Genomic DNA, 21,602 nt, shown 5'->3' with positions numbered 1-21,602 from the left:
AAACAACTTTGACCTTTTGAAATATGATGATGGATCTGTATGAACATTCAGATTTACACGGGCCTCGTGGACCTGATTGAACATGCTGATGGAAGCAGGCCTCATGGACCTGTTTGAATATGCTGATGGAAGCAGGCCTCATGGACCTGTTTGAACCTGCTGATGGATGGATGCATGCATCGTAGAACTGTTTGAATATGCTGATGGACGCAGGCCTTGTAGACCTGTTTGAACATGCTGATGGACACATGCTTCATGGACCTGTTTGAACATACTTATTGACGCATGCCTCGTGGATCTGTTTTGATTTTTGCTGATAGACGCATGCCCTGTGACCTGTTTTGAACATACTGATGGACGCTGCCCTGTGGACCTGTTTGAACATACTGATGGACGCATGCCTCGTGGACCTGTTTGAACATACTAATGGACGCATGCCTCGTGGACCTGTTTGAACATACTAATGGAAGCATGCCTCGTGGACCTGTTTGAACATACTAATGGAAGCATGCCTCGTGGACCTGTTTGAACATACTAATGGAAGCATGCCTCGTGGACCTGTTTGAACATACTAATGGACGCATGCCTCGTGGACCTGTTTGAACATACTAATGGAAGCATGCCTCGTGGACCTGTTTGAACATACTAATGGAAGCATGCCTCGTGGACCTGTTTGAACATACTAATGGAAGCATGCCTTGTGGACCTGTTTGAACATACTAATGGACGCATGCCTCGTGGACCTGTTTGAACATACTAATGGACACATGCCTCGTGGACCTGTTTGAACATACTGATAATGGAAGCATGCCTCGTGGACCTGTTTGAACATACTAATGGAAGCATGCCTCGTGGACCTGTTTGAACATACTGATGGAAGCATGCCTCGTGGACCTGTTTGAACATACTGATGGAAGCATGCCTCGTGGACCTGTTTGAACATACTAATGGAAGCATGCCTCGTGGACCTGTTTGAACATACTGATGATGCATGCCTCGTGGACCTGTTTGAACATGCTGATGGACAGCATGCTCTGTGACCTGTTTGAACATACTGATTGACGCATGCCTCGTGGACCTGTTTTGAAACATATTTGCTGATTGCACGCATGCCTCTGTGGACCTGTTTGAACATACTGATGGACGCATGCCTCGTGGACCTGTTTGAACATGCTGATGGACACATGCCTTGTGGACCTGTTTGAACATACTGATGGACGCATGCCTCGTGGACCTGTTTGAACATGCTGATGGACGCATGCCTCGTGGACCTGTTTGAACATGCTGATGGACACATGCCTCGTGGACCTGTTTGAACATACTGATGGAATGCATGGCTCATGGACCTGTTTGAACATACAAGATGGACGCATGTCTCTGTGGACCTGTTTGAATATGCTGATGGAGGCATGCCTCGTGGACCTGTTTGAACATACTGATATGCATGCCTCGTGGACCTGTTTGAACATGCCCATGTGGACCTGTTTGAACATACTGATGGACGCATGCCTCATGGACCTGTTTGAATATGCTGATGGACGCATGTCCTCAGTGGACCTGTTTGAACATGCTGATGGACGCATGCCTGTGGACCTGTTTGAACATAATAATGGATGCATGCCTCTGTGGACCTGTTTGAACATACTGATGTACGCATGCCTCATGGACCTGTTTGAACATACTGATGGACGCATGGCCTGTGGACCTGTTTGAACATACTGATGGACACATGCCTCGTGGACCTGTTTGAATATGCTGATGGACGCATGTCCTGTGGACCTGTTTGAACATACTGATGGACGCATGCCTCGTGGACCTGTTTGAACATACTGGTGGACACATGCCTCGTGGACCTGTTTGAACATACTGATGGACGTATGCCTGTGGACCTGTTTGAACATACTGATGGACACATGCCTCGTGGACCTGTTTGAACATACTGATGGACGCATGTCCTGTGGACCTGTTTGAACATACTGATGGACGCATGCCTCGTGGACCTGTTTGAACATACTGATGGACGCATGCCTCGTGGACCTGTTTGAACATACTGATGGACGCATGCCTCGTGGACCTGTTTGAACATGCTGATGGACACATGCCTCGTGGACCTGTTTGAACATACTGATGGACGCATGCCTTGTGGACCTGTTTGAACATACTGATGGACACATGCCTCGTGGACCTGTTTGAACATACTGATGGACACATGCCTCGTGGACCTGTTTGAACATGCTGATGGACGCATGCCTCGTGGACCTGTTTGAATATACTAATGGACGCATGCCTCGTGGACCCTGTTTGAATATTCTGATGGACGGTATGTCCTGAGGACCTGTTTGAACATACTGATGGATGCATGCCCTGTGGACCTGTTTTGAAATACTAATGAAATTATCATGCCTCGTGGACCTGTTTTGAATATACTGTCATGACCTCGTGGAATGTTCATTGACTATGAGGTATGTCTTGTGGACCTGTTTGAATTAATAAATACTAAATACGCATACCTCGTGGACCTGTTTGAATAACTATGGAGGTATGTCCCTGGACCTTAATATACTGATGGAGGTATGCCCTGTGACCTGATTGAACCTGTTTGTGGACCTGTTTGAACATTGATAGACGCATGTCCCGTTGGACCTGTTTGAATATACTGATGGACGTATGCTCCCCTTTGGACCTGTGATTTTTTCTCTATCAAAAAAAATGATGTATGCATGCCTCGTGGACCTGTTTGAATGAATCTGATGACAGAGTATGTCCTGTTGACCAGTTACATAAGTTGCTGATTCTGTTACACCTGTTTTGAATATGGCTGATTGAACGTATGTCCTCTGTGGACCTGTTTGAAACAAACTGATGCTTTTTCTTTTAACCTGTTTGTAAGATAAAAAATGTGAACCTGTTTGAATTTCTGATGGAACGCATGTTTGAAAAAAAAAAAATATCTTTGATGGACTATGTCATATCGAATGAATTGTCCTACCGGTGATAGAACATGCACTGATGGAGCAAAATGTGGACCTGTTTGAATATACTAATGGACGCATGCCTCGTGGACCTTTTGGAATTTGTGATAACCTGTAGACATATGCTGTACTGGACGTTATGCACCTGTGAATACACTAATGGACCTGTTTGAATATACTAATGGACGAGCATGCCTCGTGGACCTGTTTGAACATACTGATCTGGACGTTATGTCCTGTGGACCTGTTTGAACATACTACGGATGGTTCACGCATGCCTCGTGGACACTGTTTGAACATAATGTCCTGTGGATGGACGATGGATGCCTCTGTGGACCTGTTTGAAGTACATGGACTCGTGGATGTTTGATAACATTGATGTATCTGTGGACTACACCTGTTGACTGATGGACATATATGATGGACGCATGGAATTTACCTCGTGGATCCTGTTTGAACATACTAATGGACGGCATGGACCTCGTGGACCTGTGTTGAACATTCCTACTGTTGGACATACATGCCTCGTGGACCTGTTTGAACATACTGATGGAAGCATGCCTTCGTGGAACATACTGATGGACGCATGGACTTGTGGACTGTTTGAACATACTGATGGACCATGCTCGTGGACCTGTTTGAACATACTGATGGACACATGCTGCCCTCGTGGACCTGTTTGAAACAATACTAATGGAAGCATGCCGCGTGGACCTGTTTGAACTGATGGACATGCCTTGTGGACCTGTTTTTGAACATACTGATGGACACATGCCTCGTGGACCTGTTTGAACATACCCCGATGGACGTATGAACACTGATGCCATGCCTCGTGGACCTTTTGAACATACTGGCTGATGGACACATGCCTCATGGACCTGTTTGAATACTGATGGTGACACATGTCCCTCGTGGACCTGTTTGAACATACTGATGGACGCATGTCCTCGTGGACCTGTTTGAACTACTGATGGACACATACCTGTTTGAACATTGACTACATTGAGACATCATTTGCGGTTTTAACTTAATGCTACGATTGGGAAAATAGTGACTGAATTTGGGAAAATACAGTGCTATTTTTCAATTGGGAATGGGTCCGTTTACCGGACCCTATAAAGGCCTGGCAAAAACCCTGCTCATGGACCTGTTTGAACATACTGATGGACGCATGTCTTGTGGACCTGTTCGAACATAATAGTGGACGCATGCCCTGTGGACCTGTTTGAACATACTGATGGACGCATGCCCTGTGGACCTGTTTGAACATACTGATGGACGTATGTCCTGTGGACCTGTTTGAACATACTGATGGACGCATGCCTCGTGGACCTGTTTGAACATACTAATGGACGCATGCCTCGTGGACCTGTTTGAACATGCTGATGGACATATGTCCTGTGGACCTGTTTGAACATACTGATGGACACATGCCTCGTGGACCTGTTTGAACATGCTGATGGACACATGCCTCGTGGACCTGTTTGAACATGCTGATGGACGCATGCCTCGTGGACCTGTTTGAACATGCTGATGGACACATGACTCGTGGACCTGTTTGAACATGCTGATGGACACATGCCCTGTGGACCTGTTTGAAGATTCAGGTCAACACACCCAGTCTTCTTGGATCCATTTCATTTGAAGGTCTTTTGATCTGTTGAAGCTTGCTAGTCCTTGCAGGAATCCCAGAAATAAAAATGTTTGAAAATTGGATCTTGAAATATAAATCAGATTGGAGACTTTATTCAGAATTTACTGATGTAGTGGTTCTGACAGTTAACATGTCTTCATAACCTGAATATGCATTCTGTAAAACTTTCTCTTATATCTGTTGCTGGTGAATATTAAAGGAAAATCTGCATAATTTTGTTTTCTTCCAGAAATATAAAATACTGGTTTGAGAAATCGAAACTGAAAAAGAAATATTGATTTTATTCTGATTATGCAAATTCCACAGTTTAAATATGTATGTTTCTTTAGAGAGTAGGTGGAAGCAGACACAGAAATCTTAAATTGATTTTTATCCATTTGTTGGTGAATATCTTCTCTGTCAAATAGGAAATGAGTTTGGTTTGAAAACCGACTTCCATTCAACTAAGAATAAATTTGACACTTTACGATGTTAAACAGTAAATTTAAAATGTAGTCTGAGTCAGATAGAAGTTTGAAAGAGACATAATTAATCATCATCAAATACAATGACTGTGAGCTCAGTGATTGGATCAGGACACTGAGAATCTAGATGAAATAGTTTCTGCCATTTTTAAACCATTTTTTGTTTGCTGAAATGGATATTTACAAACTATACTCCAGACAGATAAACTATAAAACTATAAACTTTATTATACCACCTCAGTGACGATTAATATTACGGTTGAAAATGAAAACGAAAAAACGCTGTAAAAACAAAACTAAAAATGAGGAACTAAAAGCACTACAACACTGACAAAAATACTTCGATTTAGAATGATCGATTTGCTTCAGTATTTATACCGAAGTTTGGAACACAACAATTTGAGTATGAATGAAGACATCACTTATTATGTGGCTTACCATTTTACCATTCCATAAATTCTATAAACCGCTAGCAATGACGGTGGCGAACATCAAAAATGATTAACAGTATCTTTACTGTACTAATTATGTAATTACGTAGATTGTAAAAACAAATTGCCCGGTATCGGTCTGATCAGTAATATATCCCGATGATATATATCGAGCAAGCAACACAAACTGTCATAATCCCAATTGTCCGGCGATGGGCTGTCGCGAGACAAGTGTGACAGCATGCCGCGGGGCGTCGGCGAACATCTGATCTGTACAGGTAAATTTTTTAACCTTGATTCATAAAAGTTTCATTCATACGTACAGTACATGTACATGGGCTTGTTAGTAATGTTATATAGTGAAAAAATTCGGGACCAAGCAAAAAGTTCGATACAGTGAGAAATTTGGTTCAACGAGTTCGAATCATTGAGGTTTGACTGTATGTCAAATCCAATTATTGAAATACTAAATAACTGTTTTGAAATTTTGACGGATTTGGGGGCCAATAAGGGCCTAAATCATGCATAGCCCTTTGTCTGGCGAACTTCTCCTAAACTACTTAACAGATTTAAAAAAAAATTGGTACACAGAACCCTGACATAAAAGGGAGTTGAGTAAATGATAAAGGGTTCTGCAATGTCCCCTATTTATGGAGTTATTACTGAATTTTTACAGAGGGGGGATATTACATGTAGCTGTCACTGTTCGACATTTTTTTCTATAAATCATTAAATCAAGTTATCAAAATTTTATTAAAATCCCTATGATCCATTAAATTTTATATTGTGTCTTATTTTGAATTATAATTGAAAAACTAAATTATTTATAAATGAAAATAATTTTAAATAACTATATTTTTCAATTTAATATTTTTTGAAAATGAAGGGGTTTTTGCCCTCTTTTCCATTAGTATGGAGGGGCTTTTGTTCAAGGGGCTTTTGTCCAGGGGGGGCAATCCTTTATTTTAGATTGATTATGAAATATTATAATTAGAGATCTTAGAAAATAACTTTGATAGCTCTGATTGGTAAGTGTGTGACAGGTTTTCAGTGGAAGGATACTGGCATGTTCGGAAAAGATGTACCCATGTAATTGGGCAGGCAACTCCTGACCTTTCCACATCTGACTGTCAGGTATCAAACCAATTGGCCTGTCCAGTTAGGTGAAAAGCAAGTCAGGTTATAAATGTTAAATTTTGATTTATCCAGAATTAACCTCATTACATCCTAATATGTGTTTCATTTATAACTAATTATATCTTGAGGGCCTGTGTTAATTATCTCTTATCATGGTGTTCATTCAGTACTTCAATTTTAATTTTTAAATTTGTTTATTTCATACTATAATTATATAACATATTAATGTCTGTCTATCGTAAGATAATGCACCAACAAAAACACCTGTCATGGAGCTTTTAGTATTAGTGAAAGTATGGGATTGCAGACAAATTTAAGACACTCGTAAAAAGTTTGTTATTGTGTTATTTGAGTAACATATTATGTATGACGTTCATGTAATGGAGACGACAGTCTATATTGCATTCTTGTCTCAGCTAATAACATTGACGACAGAATTTTAGTGGCGATTTGTCTGCGGAGTATTATTGAGTGACGTGTACTTATTGCCTACATTTGTCTTATGCCGCTTGTTTATTGACTATATTTGCCTGACATCCAGCTATTGACCAGGCCACTATACACAGGTTTGTTCTTAATTACTGGGTCAATTTCAAGGATGGTGACTCAAGTTAAGATTCGTCAGTTGTTTGAATTATCTCCTAGCAGTGTCAATCAGATTGTATGTATCTCCATTTTAAAACAAGTTAACGATGATGAACATTTGGGAATCTAAAATTTGTATAATAATAACCCTGATCAATATACATTATGTAGATGCTAATTCACAGAGATAAACTTTCACAAAGTTGCATATATCACGAAATTTGCAAAAGTAAATCGCATGCGAGAGAATGTTGGTTTGCAGTACTTAACTCAACAGAATATGTAATTATAGATATGCAGTAATTTCAGAAAATCCTCATGCACAGTCATGTGTGTTTCCATGGAAGTTGAAAAATGGTCTAGAAAGTGCTGCAGTGGTTTTGTCCTTTTAGACTTTAGATGCATTTATTTCATTGTATTTGTTCTAGAAGGTATGCATCAAGTGTGTAATTATGACCAAATTTGGTGAATTATAGCCCCCAAGTCTTTATTGACAAGTTTGTCTGTAAAATCAAACAAGTTCACAAGACTCATACACTATATATATCTAATTAAGGAATCTGCTACTCATTGAGTCTGTATGTGTCCCCAGAAATGATGGATATTTTGTCAGAAGTAGCATTAATAGTCTGGTGCTACTGGACAGCTCTTCATTTCCGATGACAATTTCTCGCCTGTTACATGATCGTTCTCTAGTGTTAATAGAGATGTGAATTTGATTGGTGGAAATGGTCTGGCCTACCACTGTGTCATTGCCTGACCAAAGGCTATTTTTGGTTACAGGTTTTCATTTTACCATAAGAACATAATAACTTCTCCGGTTTTTTTTACTATTTTTAACCAAACATTGACATGTAGATTAGATCTACTTGTATTATTTATGATTTTTTTTAAGTTAAGGTATTTTTTATCCCTCGCTTTCACCAAAACGGGGGATATTAATTTGGCTCTGTCCATCTGTCTGTCTGTAATGCTTGGTTTCTGTTCAATGTCTCTCGCAAACATTACCAGATTTTCTCGAAACTTGATAACATGGTTAAATGTCTCGAGGCCAATTTTGATCGGCACTTTCATAGGTCTCTATTTAGCGGAGTTATGGGCCTTTGATTAATGAAAGCGGGGGATAACAAAAAAGGCTATTCCTTTCCATCATACATTACAGAACTTTTCCAAAGTTATAATGAAATATACAACAATTGATGTCCAACCAGTTAAACTGTATAAATGAATATGGCCTTACTCTCGGAGTGAAGCATTCGACTAACAAAGAGTTTGACATTTCTATAAATAACCTCATTCATACTCGAGACCACAGCACATACTCATGTATGACTCTATTTTCTGTTGAGCATTAATTGATTTAAAGATTTACATTTTATCTATAGGGCTGATTCTTCAATGATATTAGAAATATTTAAACTAAATTTTATTTCTTAATATGAGCATTGACTTCTAGTAATTTGAGATTCCATATTCTAGAAAACAATAATTTAAAATCTTTTATATTCATGCAGGTTTTATTTACTGTGGCTCTCTTGATCAAAAATATCTATCAGTTTAATCGATGAAATTTTTCTGAAGTACTATAGATTCACAAAAAATTCCGAAGAGTTTTCTGTAATAGTTCACCTATGATCAGTCTTCAGTCTCATCTAACAAATTGGTCTGTCATATAAATGTAATGATGCTGAAACCATCTGCTGGGAGTTATAACAGTCACAATGTAACGGGTATAAATGTTGGACTCTCTCGGAGTATTATGTAATGATCAAGCCAGGGAGGATACATCAGAATAAAATCCTGTAAATATACCTACGTGATGTTAAAAACACCTCGCGCAGAAATTTACAAATTGTATACTTGTGTTTCTAACAAATAGCGTGCTTTGTAAGAGTTCAAGAATTTTCGCAGCAGAGACAATATTGAGATGGAGATTGTTGGCTAATATGATGGGTACCCTAGGGGGAGAGTTCGTCTGGACCTGACACGGTGGCAAAACGCGGAGGGATTATCCTAATGGTGATTGATATATAAAACGGGGAGAACAATTACGGTGTGCGTGAGCGAATGTGCCCTCAGGGTGGCAACATTATACAAGGAAATGGATTTGGAAAAAATGGTGCAAGGTCACACGATTGAAATAAATTTTGATTTTGATTTTGATTGTAATGTTGATGTAGTAAAAGTTGTTTTATCTGCGTGTACAAGGGTAAACACTGTGGTTGTCTTTGTTAGGCTACAACCGTATTCGACCCAATAAGCGCCCATGTCCCTATAAGCGCCCTCCCACTTTTTGAGGCCTCAATTTCAATTGCCCATGCATAAATAAGGACCATCATTACATAAAACGGTATAGATTTGCAATAATTTCGACTTATTAGCACCTTTTTGTTTTTATCAATTTTTTAAGCGCCCTGGGCGCTTATTGGGTCGAATACAGTATTGGTATTGGGAGGTTTGGCTATCTCTCAGCTATAGTCACAAAATGTAAAATTAGATCAGCTTTAACTTCGCTGATGTACCATGCTTTGAATACATTTATAGTCAGAATTACCATACTGAAAGTAAAAGTTAAAAAAGTAAAAGTTATTGCAGTATGTAATTGAAATTAGTTTAATATAAAATTGTGTTGACATCAGAGATTTATAGTAAATTCTATTTAATGTTCTTTATAAATTTTATTTATCATTTGTATGGAGTTTAAAGCAGGACATGTCCCCATATTCTCTCCTCAAATAAACCAGAATTTAGTGGCGTAGGAAGATGAAACCTAATGAGGGACATTTGATCATTTGTACACATAGAAATGCATTGTTAAAAGTTAATTGAATGTCAAAAAGGGACTAAGGAAAATTGAATGTACAAATGAACTCTTTAATTTGTTATTTTATTGTGATAGCATCGAGGACTAGTCACATATCGAAGTTCAGTGTAACAACATCCTCCTATTTGTTTGCCCACCGTAAATGTCAATAACGGTATCCCTGTCTATTGGCATGTCTTGGTACCTATGTGACAGAGCCAAAACCTATTTTCGTTGGTTTTAAAGCATTTCCGCACACTTATTAAAAGCCTCTATCTGCTGTTGCCGTTGTTGATGGCAGGGTTGATAAGATCTGAAGGATTATTTTGATATAATTCCTTGTTAGTCAATAATGGAATCCCTTGATGGACATTTTTTGTCAAGTTGATTATAAATGTATTGAATTTTTAAATCGCTTTTTGTCCGTGATCCGTGGTCAGTCCGTTATCATTTCTTGTTATCACTATTTCTCAGAAAGTACTGAAGGGGTCTTTCTCAAATTTCACATGTAGGTTCCCTTAGGGCTCTATAGCTGTGCATAATTGCATTTTGGGACCGATCGGTAAACAAGATGGATGACGGGCAGCCATCTTAGATTTTGATAGTTAAAAGATTTTTCTGCTATTTCTCAGAAAGTATTGGAGGTATCTGTCTCAAATTTCATATGCAGGTTCCCTTGGCCCTAGTTGTGCATATTTCATTTTAGGACCGATTGGTCTGCAAGATGGCCGACAGGCTGCCGTCATGAATTTTGATAGTTGAAGTTTGTTCCCACTATTTCTTTGAAAGTGCTGAAGGGATTTCTCTAAAATTCCATACGTAGGTTCCCCTAGGACCCTAGTTGCTCATATTGCATTTTGGGACTGATCCGTCAAATAGATGGCTGATAGGCCGTCATCTTGGATTTTGATTGTTAAAGTTTGAAAAGCAGAGAAAAGATCCCTCTTTCAATTTAATCTTTGGTGGGCGCCAAGATCCCTCTAGGATCTCTTGTTATTGTGTTATTGTTTTGTTAGTTACGTGCTTGAACATTTTAGGAAATGCACCGCACAGCAGAACATTTTCTAAAATCAAGTACGAAAAATGTGGAGGAGGGCCCTTTTTTCCTTCAATTGTGCATTTTTAGAACATTTCAGTAATGATGTGGAGGGGCAAATAGACATGTTTGCCCCCCTCCCCTTGCTTTCTACGCCCCTGGAATTTGATATCTAAAAGGTGTTTGTTCTTGTATCAATTACAGTTGTTTTGGTGCACCAGCTAGAACATGTTGGAAGAGTCATAGCCCCTGATACAGATGAAAACATTGTTAGACACTCATCTGAAATTCTACATATTTCTTTTACTCGTCATTGGACCCATATGTTTAAGATGTGCTATCTATAAATACTTACAGTATAATGTTACTACAATGTAACTCAATCACTTATGTAAGTCATATAGAATCAAAGATGCACATCAAATCATAGTCAAACTCGAAATTCTTGAAATGGGTAATTTAGTCTCTTTTTTGTTATAGGTTTTTTTATACTTGAATGATATGAACACATGGAAACTATTTTTAAAATTGAGCACATGAATGACACACCTCACTTTTAGATGGCATGACAATTTTTGTATAGGGAAACTATACATATATATATATCTTTATTTAATGTGTCTGCAAAAGTTATACATTCCTGAAATTAGGTTCTACTTACATAAATGTTGTTAATGAAAACTGTAATGTTTCCATGAAATTAGGCCTTGTTTCTAATGTGATGATCATGGATGGCCTAAAATACTGTGTTAATTCTTGGCTTTTATTAAGATTCTAATTCTGGGCTCGTTACTTATTTGATTTATTTCAAGGACAGATCCTGGGTATAAATATTTCATGTAACACCGAAGTTTGGATGGTCTAGTCAAAGGTGACATGATCATGCAGACGGAACTCATACAGACACCTTGCTTGTTTGTTTTCTATAAACAGTGAGGGTCATACAAGGACGTGACAGGTATAGAATATGGAAGAAAGTCACTAATCTATACTCATAACTGGTAATTGGCCTATGAGAATTTGACCTTCAACTCACAGAAGAAAAAAACATTAATCTATGGCAAGGACGTATATGAGAAGGATAAGTCCCACTGGGTTTTGGGGAAGTACAATGGAGGAGCTTTTGTGTTTGTGGACTGACCATGACAGTGGGCGACGACTGATTTTACCTTTGATATCTGCCGGCGCAGCCTTTGATGTAGCTTGCGGGGGCGAGGGTTACCGTTTTTCTGAAGTGGGCCGTCATTTCATGAGCTGTCGTATTATTTTAACAAAAATTTAAGACATATCTTCTAAATCTTCCGTCCTTAAAGCAAGTAATAAACGTTGTGAAATTTAATTAACTTTACATTGGCGTTTCAGTTGACTCGATAAGACAAGTATTTGTTGAGAAAAATGGTTTTTATTCCCAGTTCATAGGCGTCTCGTGTGGTTTTTAGTGATGTAAAGAGACAGTGACGAATCCTTCTCACTTATAAATCCTAGATCTGTGGTCATTACTGGTAACGGGGCAATGAGAATTTGAACTTTAACCCAGTAGTTCAGGGCTAATATATTGGGACACCTCAACCACTCGGCCACAGCCCTGTGGCTAAGGTGTATAATGTGCTACAGCCATGTTGGTCTTCCGGAGATCCCCTAATTACTGTGGGACCTGATTTTGGAGATCCCGTCACTAAGTGACAAACTTTTAGAGGTTCCCTCATTGGATGGCATGATTTTCCTTAAGATGCTCCACTGCTGACAAATGGTAATTTTTCACTATCAAAAACAGGAGCAGACGATTTAGTATTTTTCTTCAGTTACAAAAGTTACTTACTTAACACCATTACCACCATTGAAAAGTTAGAGCTTCTAATTTTACTTCAAGTTCAAAATATGAAAAATAATTAATTGCATCCCGAAAAAATTCTGTGGCACTATATCCTATATGGAATGAAGTAATGACTGCGCATGCACCAAAGGCGAAATAAATTATTTTATACTATTTTTTTGTGTTAATTAGGCATATATATACACGATTAAACACCAAATATTATTCAAGTGATGAATATCATTTATGCTCTGTCGGCAGTGGAGCATCTTTAAGTGATATGATTTTGAATATCCTGAATGAAGTAATGATCTTGCATCAAATCAATTAGCATGCATTATCTCCCCTTGCTATTTTTAGGTCATCTGACCCAAAGTCATGATGACCCCTATAGTCATCATGCACCGTCCGTCGTCGTCCGCCGTGCGCCGTCCGCTGTCTGCCGTGCGCCGTGCGTAAACTTTTCATTCAAACAACTTCTTCTCAATAACCGTATTGTCAAGGTCACCGGGAGTCAAATAGGCTAAAATCTTTGAACGTCTTCTTTTAACTAACCGAAAGATCCAGGGTACTCATATTTGGCCTGTAGCATGCTGGGATGAAGGGCTACCAAAGTTGTGAAAATAAATGACATTGACCTGCTTTCAAGGTCACAGGGGTCAAATAGGCTAAAATCTTTGAACGACTTCTTCTAACTAACCAAAAGGTCCAGGGTACTCATATTTGGCCTGTAGCATGCTCGGATGAAGGGCTACCAAAGTTGTGAAAATAAATGACATTGACCTACTTTCAAGGTCACAGGGGTCAAATAGGCTAAAATCTTTGAACGACTTCTTCTAACTAAACAAAAGGTCCAGGGTACTCATATTTGGCCTGTAGCATGCTGGATGATGAAGGGCTACCAAAGTTGTGAAAATTGGTGACCTTGACCTTCTTTCAAGGTCACAGGGGTCAAATAGGCTAAATTCTTTGAACAATTTTTGTTAACTAACCCAAAAGTCCAGGATACTCATATTTTGCTGGTGGCATGCTTGGATGAAGGGTTACCATAGTTATAAAAATGAATGACCTTGACCTTCTTTCAAGGTCACAGGGGTCAATTAAGCTAAAATCTTTTAACTACACCTTTTAATTAGCCGAAAGGTCCAGGGTATTCATATTTAGTCAATAGCATGCTGAGATAAAGGGCTATCAAAGTTGTGGAAATGACCTTGACCTACTTTCAAGGTCACGAGAGTCAAATATTCCAAAATCTTGAATTTTGAACTTCTTCTCAAGTTCTACCAGTGTGATTAAGCTGAAACCTGCATGAAATGATCCTGACATGGTCCCGACCAAGTGTTGTTATATTTTATGTCGATCCAAAATCCAAGATGGCTGCCACAGATGATCCAAGATGGCTGCCACAGATGCCATCTTGAAAACACATTTGAACTTCTTCTCAAGTTCTACCAGTGCAATTTAACTGAAACTTGAAACATGAAATGCGACTGATATGATCAAAGTGTTGTTATTTCTCTGGTTGATCCCAGATTGAAGATGGCTACCATGACACCATATCTAATTATTTTCCTATACAGCTATTGCCAAGATAGTCAGATGACCGTTAAGGCCCTTGGGCCTCTTGTCGATAACTGTACAATGGTTTTGTCTTAGATACGTAATGTACCTATACAAGTAGAGCACAAGTTTCTCTAACAATATTAGCATTGATTCCATGGGGTCATTTTGGTACATTGTTTCATATTGCAGTAAACTTTAACCAGTGCTTTAACTTGAACATGCTTGTTACTTCAAAATTGACCTTGCTTAATTAGAAAATAATCAGTTTTAAGGTAGTGTTGATTACTGACGACTGTCTAGCAGACGGTGCTGATTGGAAGTAATGGGAGGAATAACCACACAAATCTAAGACTACAGTCTATATTGTTTAGATCAGAATTAGGTCACCAGAAATATAAAGATCGTTCTTAGTAGCGAGTTGGACTATACTTTTTTGTTCTATCGGTAAAGCTGTTGCATTGGTTTACCACACTGGAGACTTCAGGGTTCGATTCCTGGTCAGCCACCATGTCGGGATCAAGTCTTTTCCATGTCCCTTATAACATCTACGAACCTTGTCTTGTCTCGTAGATTTTTGCCCTCCTTTCGATTAGGAGCTGTCCAGGTTTCCTGGAGAATAGTTCAGGTTTTAAAAACGTTTTGTAATTTTTATCCCCCGCCCAACAAAGTTGGCGGGGGATATACAAATGGGTTCCGTCCGTCCGTCCGTCCGTCTGTCTGTCTGTCCATCCGTACGAATGGTTTCCGGAGCATAACTCTAAAACCAGCAGAGATATTTCCACGAAACTTCATAGACACATTGGTCTTATGGTCTAGTAGTGCCTTTTGCTATTTTAAGGTTTTCACTTTTTGTACTTTTTTCTGTAACCATGGAAACATTGCTGAAAATGGCAGATTTTTGTGTAAGAATCGTTTCCGGAGCACAACTCTAAAACCAGCAGAGATATTTCCATGAAACTTCATAGACACATTGTTCTTATGGTCTAGTAGTGCCTTTTGCTATTTTTAGGTTTTCACTTTATATGGTTTTTTTCTGTAACCATGGAAACATTGCTGAAAATATCATATTTTTGTAGCAGGTTCATTTCCGGAGCATAACTCTAAAACCAGCAGAGATGTTTCCACGAAACTTCATAGACACATTCTTTTTATGGTCTAGTAGTACCTTTTGCTATTTTTTTGCACTTTTTTCCGTTACCATGGAAACATTGCTGAAAATATCATGGTAAATGGTAAATGTTACTTTGCAAAACTCCACCCATCTTTGTGTATATAGTCTTATATAAATGTCAAGGCTGTATACCTGATTCAACAATTGCAGCCCCGCTCTACTTGAATTATACTCCATCTTTCTTTAGCTCAACTTCCTTTTTCCTGTTTTTTTTTCATACTCATAAGTTCCTGTTTTTTTTCATACTCATAAGTCTCCACAATCAAACTTACTTAAGCTTTGATATCTCCATTGGCGGGGGATCTGAATGACTATGTCCTTGTTTTTTTACATTGGCTATTGTCAGAGAAGCACAAATTTAAGTCATAATATTTGGATACCAAGGTTACCATTTGTAAATGTAAACACTTAAATAATTGCCGAAGTCACAAGGTTCACAAGCAATCAAATATCATCAATCTGGTTATTTTCAAGAGCCAAAATGTTCGCAAATTGTACCCAAAACTAGAAAATTGAAATTTTACAGAATCAAAATTTCACAATTTAGCAAGGCAAATTGTAACACTGCTCAAGTTATACAGTTACACTTTAAATCGCTACTAGTCATAGTGTTCTGCATGGATTATAACCAAATTTGGCCAGAAAAATCCTTGGGGGAAGAGGAACAGAGTTTTTATAAATTGATAACCCCCCCCCCGGGGGCAGGTGGGGTGGAGCCCAATAGGGGAAATAAAGGTAAATCTTTAAACTGCTACGAGTCATATAGTTCTTCTTGGATTGTAACTAAATTTGGCCCAGAAACAGCCTTGAGGGAAGGGTAACAGAATTCGTATATAAATTTGGCATTACAAACCAGGTGAGCAACACAGGCCCTCTGGGCCTTTTGTTTACATTTTTTTTCAAATTTCAGTTTTCCAATTCTAAAAAAAATTATGTGAACTGTCAAAATAGCAATTCAGTAAGGTTTGTTTTATATTGCTGGTATGTTTAGGCAAATATTTGTATCATTTATTTTTTTGTATTTACATTTTTTGTTGTTGAACATTTTATCTTAAGCTTGAAGTGTATGATTAATTAAGCTTCAGACTCATAATATCTCATGGATGAAAATTTTGCCTCCAAGATGGAAATAACCACTAAAAGGGATATGAATGAATGTTAATACCAAATTAGCCAAAGTTCTTGATGAAAATAAGTTTCATATCCAAAAAAAAAAACAATAGATGAACCTTATATAATAGTCATCCCCGAGACTGTAGTAAAGTTTGAAATATCAGACTATTTATTTATTCATTGTTAACATTTGCGGGGACCAACAGCAAGCCTGACATTTGATTAAAACTGGGGCTTTGAGTTCAAGAAAACCATGTTTCCATGTCTGCATGCACAATCTTGTAAATTCTTTAGAATGTATGTTTGTGACTGATGGTGACAGTAAAGGAATCTAGTCCATTTCAAAGAGAACCAAAAACAATTGTTTTGGTGCCCCAACCTCCCCCAGCCTCATGTGGATGTGACGTTCCAGGCTCTCTGTCCCAGACAAATTTTCCATTTTTGTGTTAACTAGTTGGTACCATAAACTGGTATTAGCGTAAAACGGAAACTTTTATGATGATTGTTGTAAAAGGCTTTTTATGCTCCGTCCATAAACTGGAGACAAAATGGGCTGTGTAAGTTGCATAACTTTGAGGCTATTTAAACACTGGGAATCCATTTTTGATTCAAACTTATCAATTTTACTTGGTAATCAGTGAGTGGTGGAGTTTCGAGCATTAGTGTCTACAAGGCGATTACTTAGATTATATCAAAGGTTGACCACTTATACTACAAGTTGACCACTTATAATCACAAGTTGACCACTTATATCACAAGTTGACCACTTATATCACAAGTTGACCACTTATATCACAAGTTGATCACTTATATCACACGTTGACCACTTATATCACAAGTTGACCACTTATATCACAAGTTGACCACTTATATCACAAGTTGACCACTTATATCACAAGTTGACCACTTATATCACAAGTTGACCACTTATATCACAAGTTGACCACTTATATCACAAGTTGACCACTTATACTACAAGTTGATCACTTATACTACAAGTTGACCACTTATATCACAAGTTGATCACTTATATCACAAGTTGACCACTTATATCACAAGTTGACCACTTATATCACAAGTTGACCACTTATACTACAAGTTGACCACTTATATCACAAGTTGACCACTTATATCACAAGTTGACCACTTATATCACAAGTTGACCACTTATATCACAAGTAGACCACTTATATCACAAGTTGATCACTTATATCACAAGTAGACCACTTATATCACAAGTTGACAACTTATATCACAAGTTGACCACTTATATCACAAGTTGACCACTTTATATCACAAGTTGACCACTTATATCACAAGTTGACCACTTATATCACAAGTTGACCACTTATATCACAAGTTTACCACTTATACTACAAGTTGACCACTTATATCACAAGTTGACCACTTATATCACAAGTTGACCACTTATATCACAAGTTGACAACTTATATCACAAGTTGACCACTTATATCACAAGTTGACTTATATCACAAGTTGACCACTTATATCACAAGTTGACCACTTATATATCACAAGTTGACCACTTATATCACAAGTTGACCACTTATATCACAAGTTGACCACTTATATCACAAGTTGACCACTTATATCACAAGTTGACCACTTATATCACAAGTTGACCACTTATATCACAAGTTGACCACTTATATCACAAGTTGACAACTTATATCACAAGTTGACAACTTATATCACAAGTTGACAACTTTGATATATCACAAGTTGACCACTTATATCACAAGTTGACCACTTATATCACAAGTTGACCACTTATATCACAAGTTGACCACTTATATCACAAGTTGACAACTTATATCACAAGTTGACACCACTTATATCACAAGTTGACCACTTATATCACAAGTTGACCACTTATATCACAAGTTGACCACTTATATCACAAGTTGACCACTTATATCACACAAGTTGACCACTTATATCACACGTTGACCACTTATATCACACGTTGACCACTTATATCACACATTTGACCACTTATATCACAACGTTGACCACTTATATCACACATTGACCACTTATATCACAACGTTGACCACTTATATCACAAGTTGACCACTTTATCACAAGTTGACCACATATACTACAAGGCGACCACTTATATCACAAGTTGACCACATATCTACAAGTTGACCACTTATATCACAAGTTGACCACTTATATCACAAGTTGACCACTTATATCACAAGTTGACCACTTATATCACAAGTTGACCACTTATATCACAAGTTGACCACTTATATCACAAGTTGACCACTTATATCACAAGTTGACCACTTATATCACAAGTTGACCACTTATATCACAAGTTGACCACTTATATCACAAGTTGACCACTTATATCACACGTTGACCACTTATATCACAAGTTGACCACATTACTACAAGCACCACTTATATCACAAGTAGACCACTTATATCACATGTTGACCACTTATATTACACGTTGACCACTTATATCACAAGTTGACCACTTATATCACAAGTTGACCACTTATACTACCAGGCGACCACTTATATCACAAGTAGACCACTTATATCACAAGTTGACCACTTATATCACAAGTTGATCATTTATATCACAAGTTGACCACTTATATCACAAGTTTGACCACTTATTATTATACGTTGACCACTTATATCACAAGTTGACCACTTAAACTACAAGTTGACCACTTATACTACAAGTCGACCACTTATATCACAAGTTTGACCACTTATATCACAAGTTGACCACTTATATCACAAGTTGACCACTTATATCACAAGTTGACCACTTATATCACAAGTTGACCACTTATATCACAAGTTGACCATGTATATCACAAGTTGACCACTTATATCACAAGTTGACCACTTATATCACAAGTTGACCACGTATATCACAAGTTGACCACATATATCACAAGTTGACCACTTATATCACAAGTTGACAACTTATATCACACGTTGACCACATATATCACACGTTGACCACTTATATCACACGTTGACCACTTATATCACACGTTGACCACATATATCACACGTTGACCACTTATATCACAAGTTGACCACTTATATCACACGTTGACCACATATATCACACGTTGACCACGTATATCACACGTTGACCACTTATATCACACGTTGACCACATATATCACAAGTTGACCACTTATATCACACAGTTGACCACATATATCACACGTTGACCACTTATATCACAAGTTTACCACTTATATCACAAGTTGACCACTTATATCACACGTTGACCACATATATCACACGTTGACCACTTATATCACAAGTAGACCACTTATATCACAAGTTGACCACTTATATCACAAGTTGACCACTTATATCACAAGTTGACCACTTATATCACAAGTTGACCACGTATATCACAAGTTGACCACTTATATCACAAGTTGACCACTTATATCACAAGTTGACCACTTATATCACACGTTGACCACTTATATCACAAGTTTACCACTTATATCACAAGTTGACCACTTATATCACAAGTTGACCACTTATATCACAAGTTGACCACTTATACTACAAGTTGACCACTTATATCACAAGTTGACCACTTATATCACACGTTGACCACTTATATCACAAGTTGACCACTTATATCACAAGTTGACCACTTATATCACAAGTTGACCACTTATATCACAAGTTGACCACTTATACTACAAGTTGACCACTTATATCACAAGTTGACCACTTATACTACAAGGCGATCACTTATATCACAAGTTGACCACTTATACTACAAGTTGACCACTTATATCACAAGTTGACCACTTATATCACAAGTTGACCACTTATATCACAAGTTGACCACTTATATCACAAGTTGACCACTTATATCACAAGTTGACCACTTATATCACAAGTTGACCACTTATATCACAAGTTGACCACTTATATCACAAGTTGACCACTTATATCACAAGTTGACCACTTATATCACAAGTTGACCACTTATATCACAAGTTGACCACTTATACTACAAGTTGACCACTTATATCACAAGTTGACCACTTATATCACAAGTTGACCACTTATATCACACGTTGACCACTTATACTACAAGTTGACCACTTATATCACAAGTTGACCACTTATACTACCAGGCGACCACTTATATCACAAGTAGACCACTTATATAACAAGTTGACCACTTATATCACAAATTGATCATTTATATCACAAGTTGACCACTTATATCACAAGTTGACCACTTATATTATACGTTGACCACTTATATCACAAGTTGACCACTTATACTACAAGTTGACCACTTATATCACAAGTTGACCACTTATATCACAAGTTGACCACTTATATCACAAGTTGACCACTTATATCACAAGTTGACCACTTATATCACAAGTTGACCACTTATATCACAAGTTGACCACTTATATCACAAGTTGACCACTTATATCACAAGTTGACCACTTATATCACAAGTTGACCACTTATATCACAAGTTGACCACTTATATCACAAGTTGACCACTTATACTACAAGTTGACCACTTATATCACAAGTTGACCACTTATATCACACGTTGACCACTTATATCACACGTTGACCACTTATATCACAAGTTGACCACTTATATCACACGTTGACCACTTATATCACACGTTGACCACTTATATCACAAGTTGACCACTTATATCACACGTTGACCACATATATCACACGTTGACCACGTATATCACACGTTGACCACTTATATCACACGTTGACCACATATATCACAAGTTGACCACTTATATCACACGTTGACCACATATATCACACGTTGACCACTTA

The 21,602-nt window shown here is 37.9% G+C and overlaps 1 protein-coding gene across 1 annotated transcript; it reads right to left on the bottom strand.

Moving 5' to 3' along the window:
* Nucleotides 1-944: 944 nt before the first annotated feature.
* On the bottom strand, nucleotides 945-2,234 carry LOC138313613 (zinc finger protein 664-like). The gene has a single exon (XM_069253972.1). The coding sequence runs from the start codon at nucleotides 2,232-2,234 to the stop codon at nucleotides 945-947; it is 1,290 nt and encodes a 429-aa protein (XP_069110073.1).
* Between the last annotated feature and the right edge of the window lie 19,368 nt (nucleotides 2,235-21,602).

The sequence above is a fragment of the Argopecten irradians genome, chromosome 2 (assembly GCF_041381155.1).
Source record: "Argopecten irradians isolate NY chromosome 2, Ai_NY, whole genome shotgun sequence".
NCBI classification, from domain to species: Eukaryota; Metazoa; Mollusca; class Bivalvia; order Pectinida; family Pectinidae; genus Argopecten; species Argopecten irradians.
This window is presented reverse-complemented; position numbering and strand designations above follow the sequence as displayed.

Bases quoted from the DNA above. Each gene is read 5' to 3' on its own strand.
- LOC138313613 (XM_069253972.1), bottom strand. From the start codon at position 2,234: ATGTTCAAACAGGTCCACGAGGCATGTGTCCATCAGTATGTTCAAACA.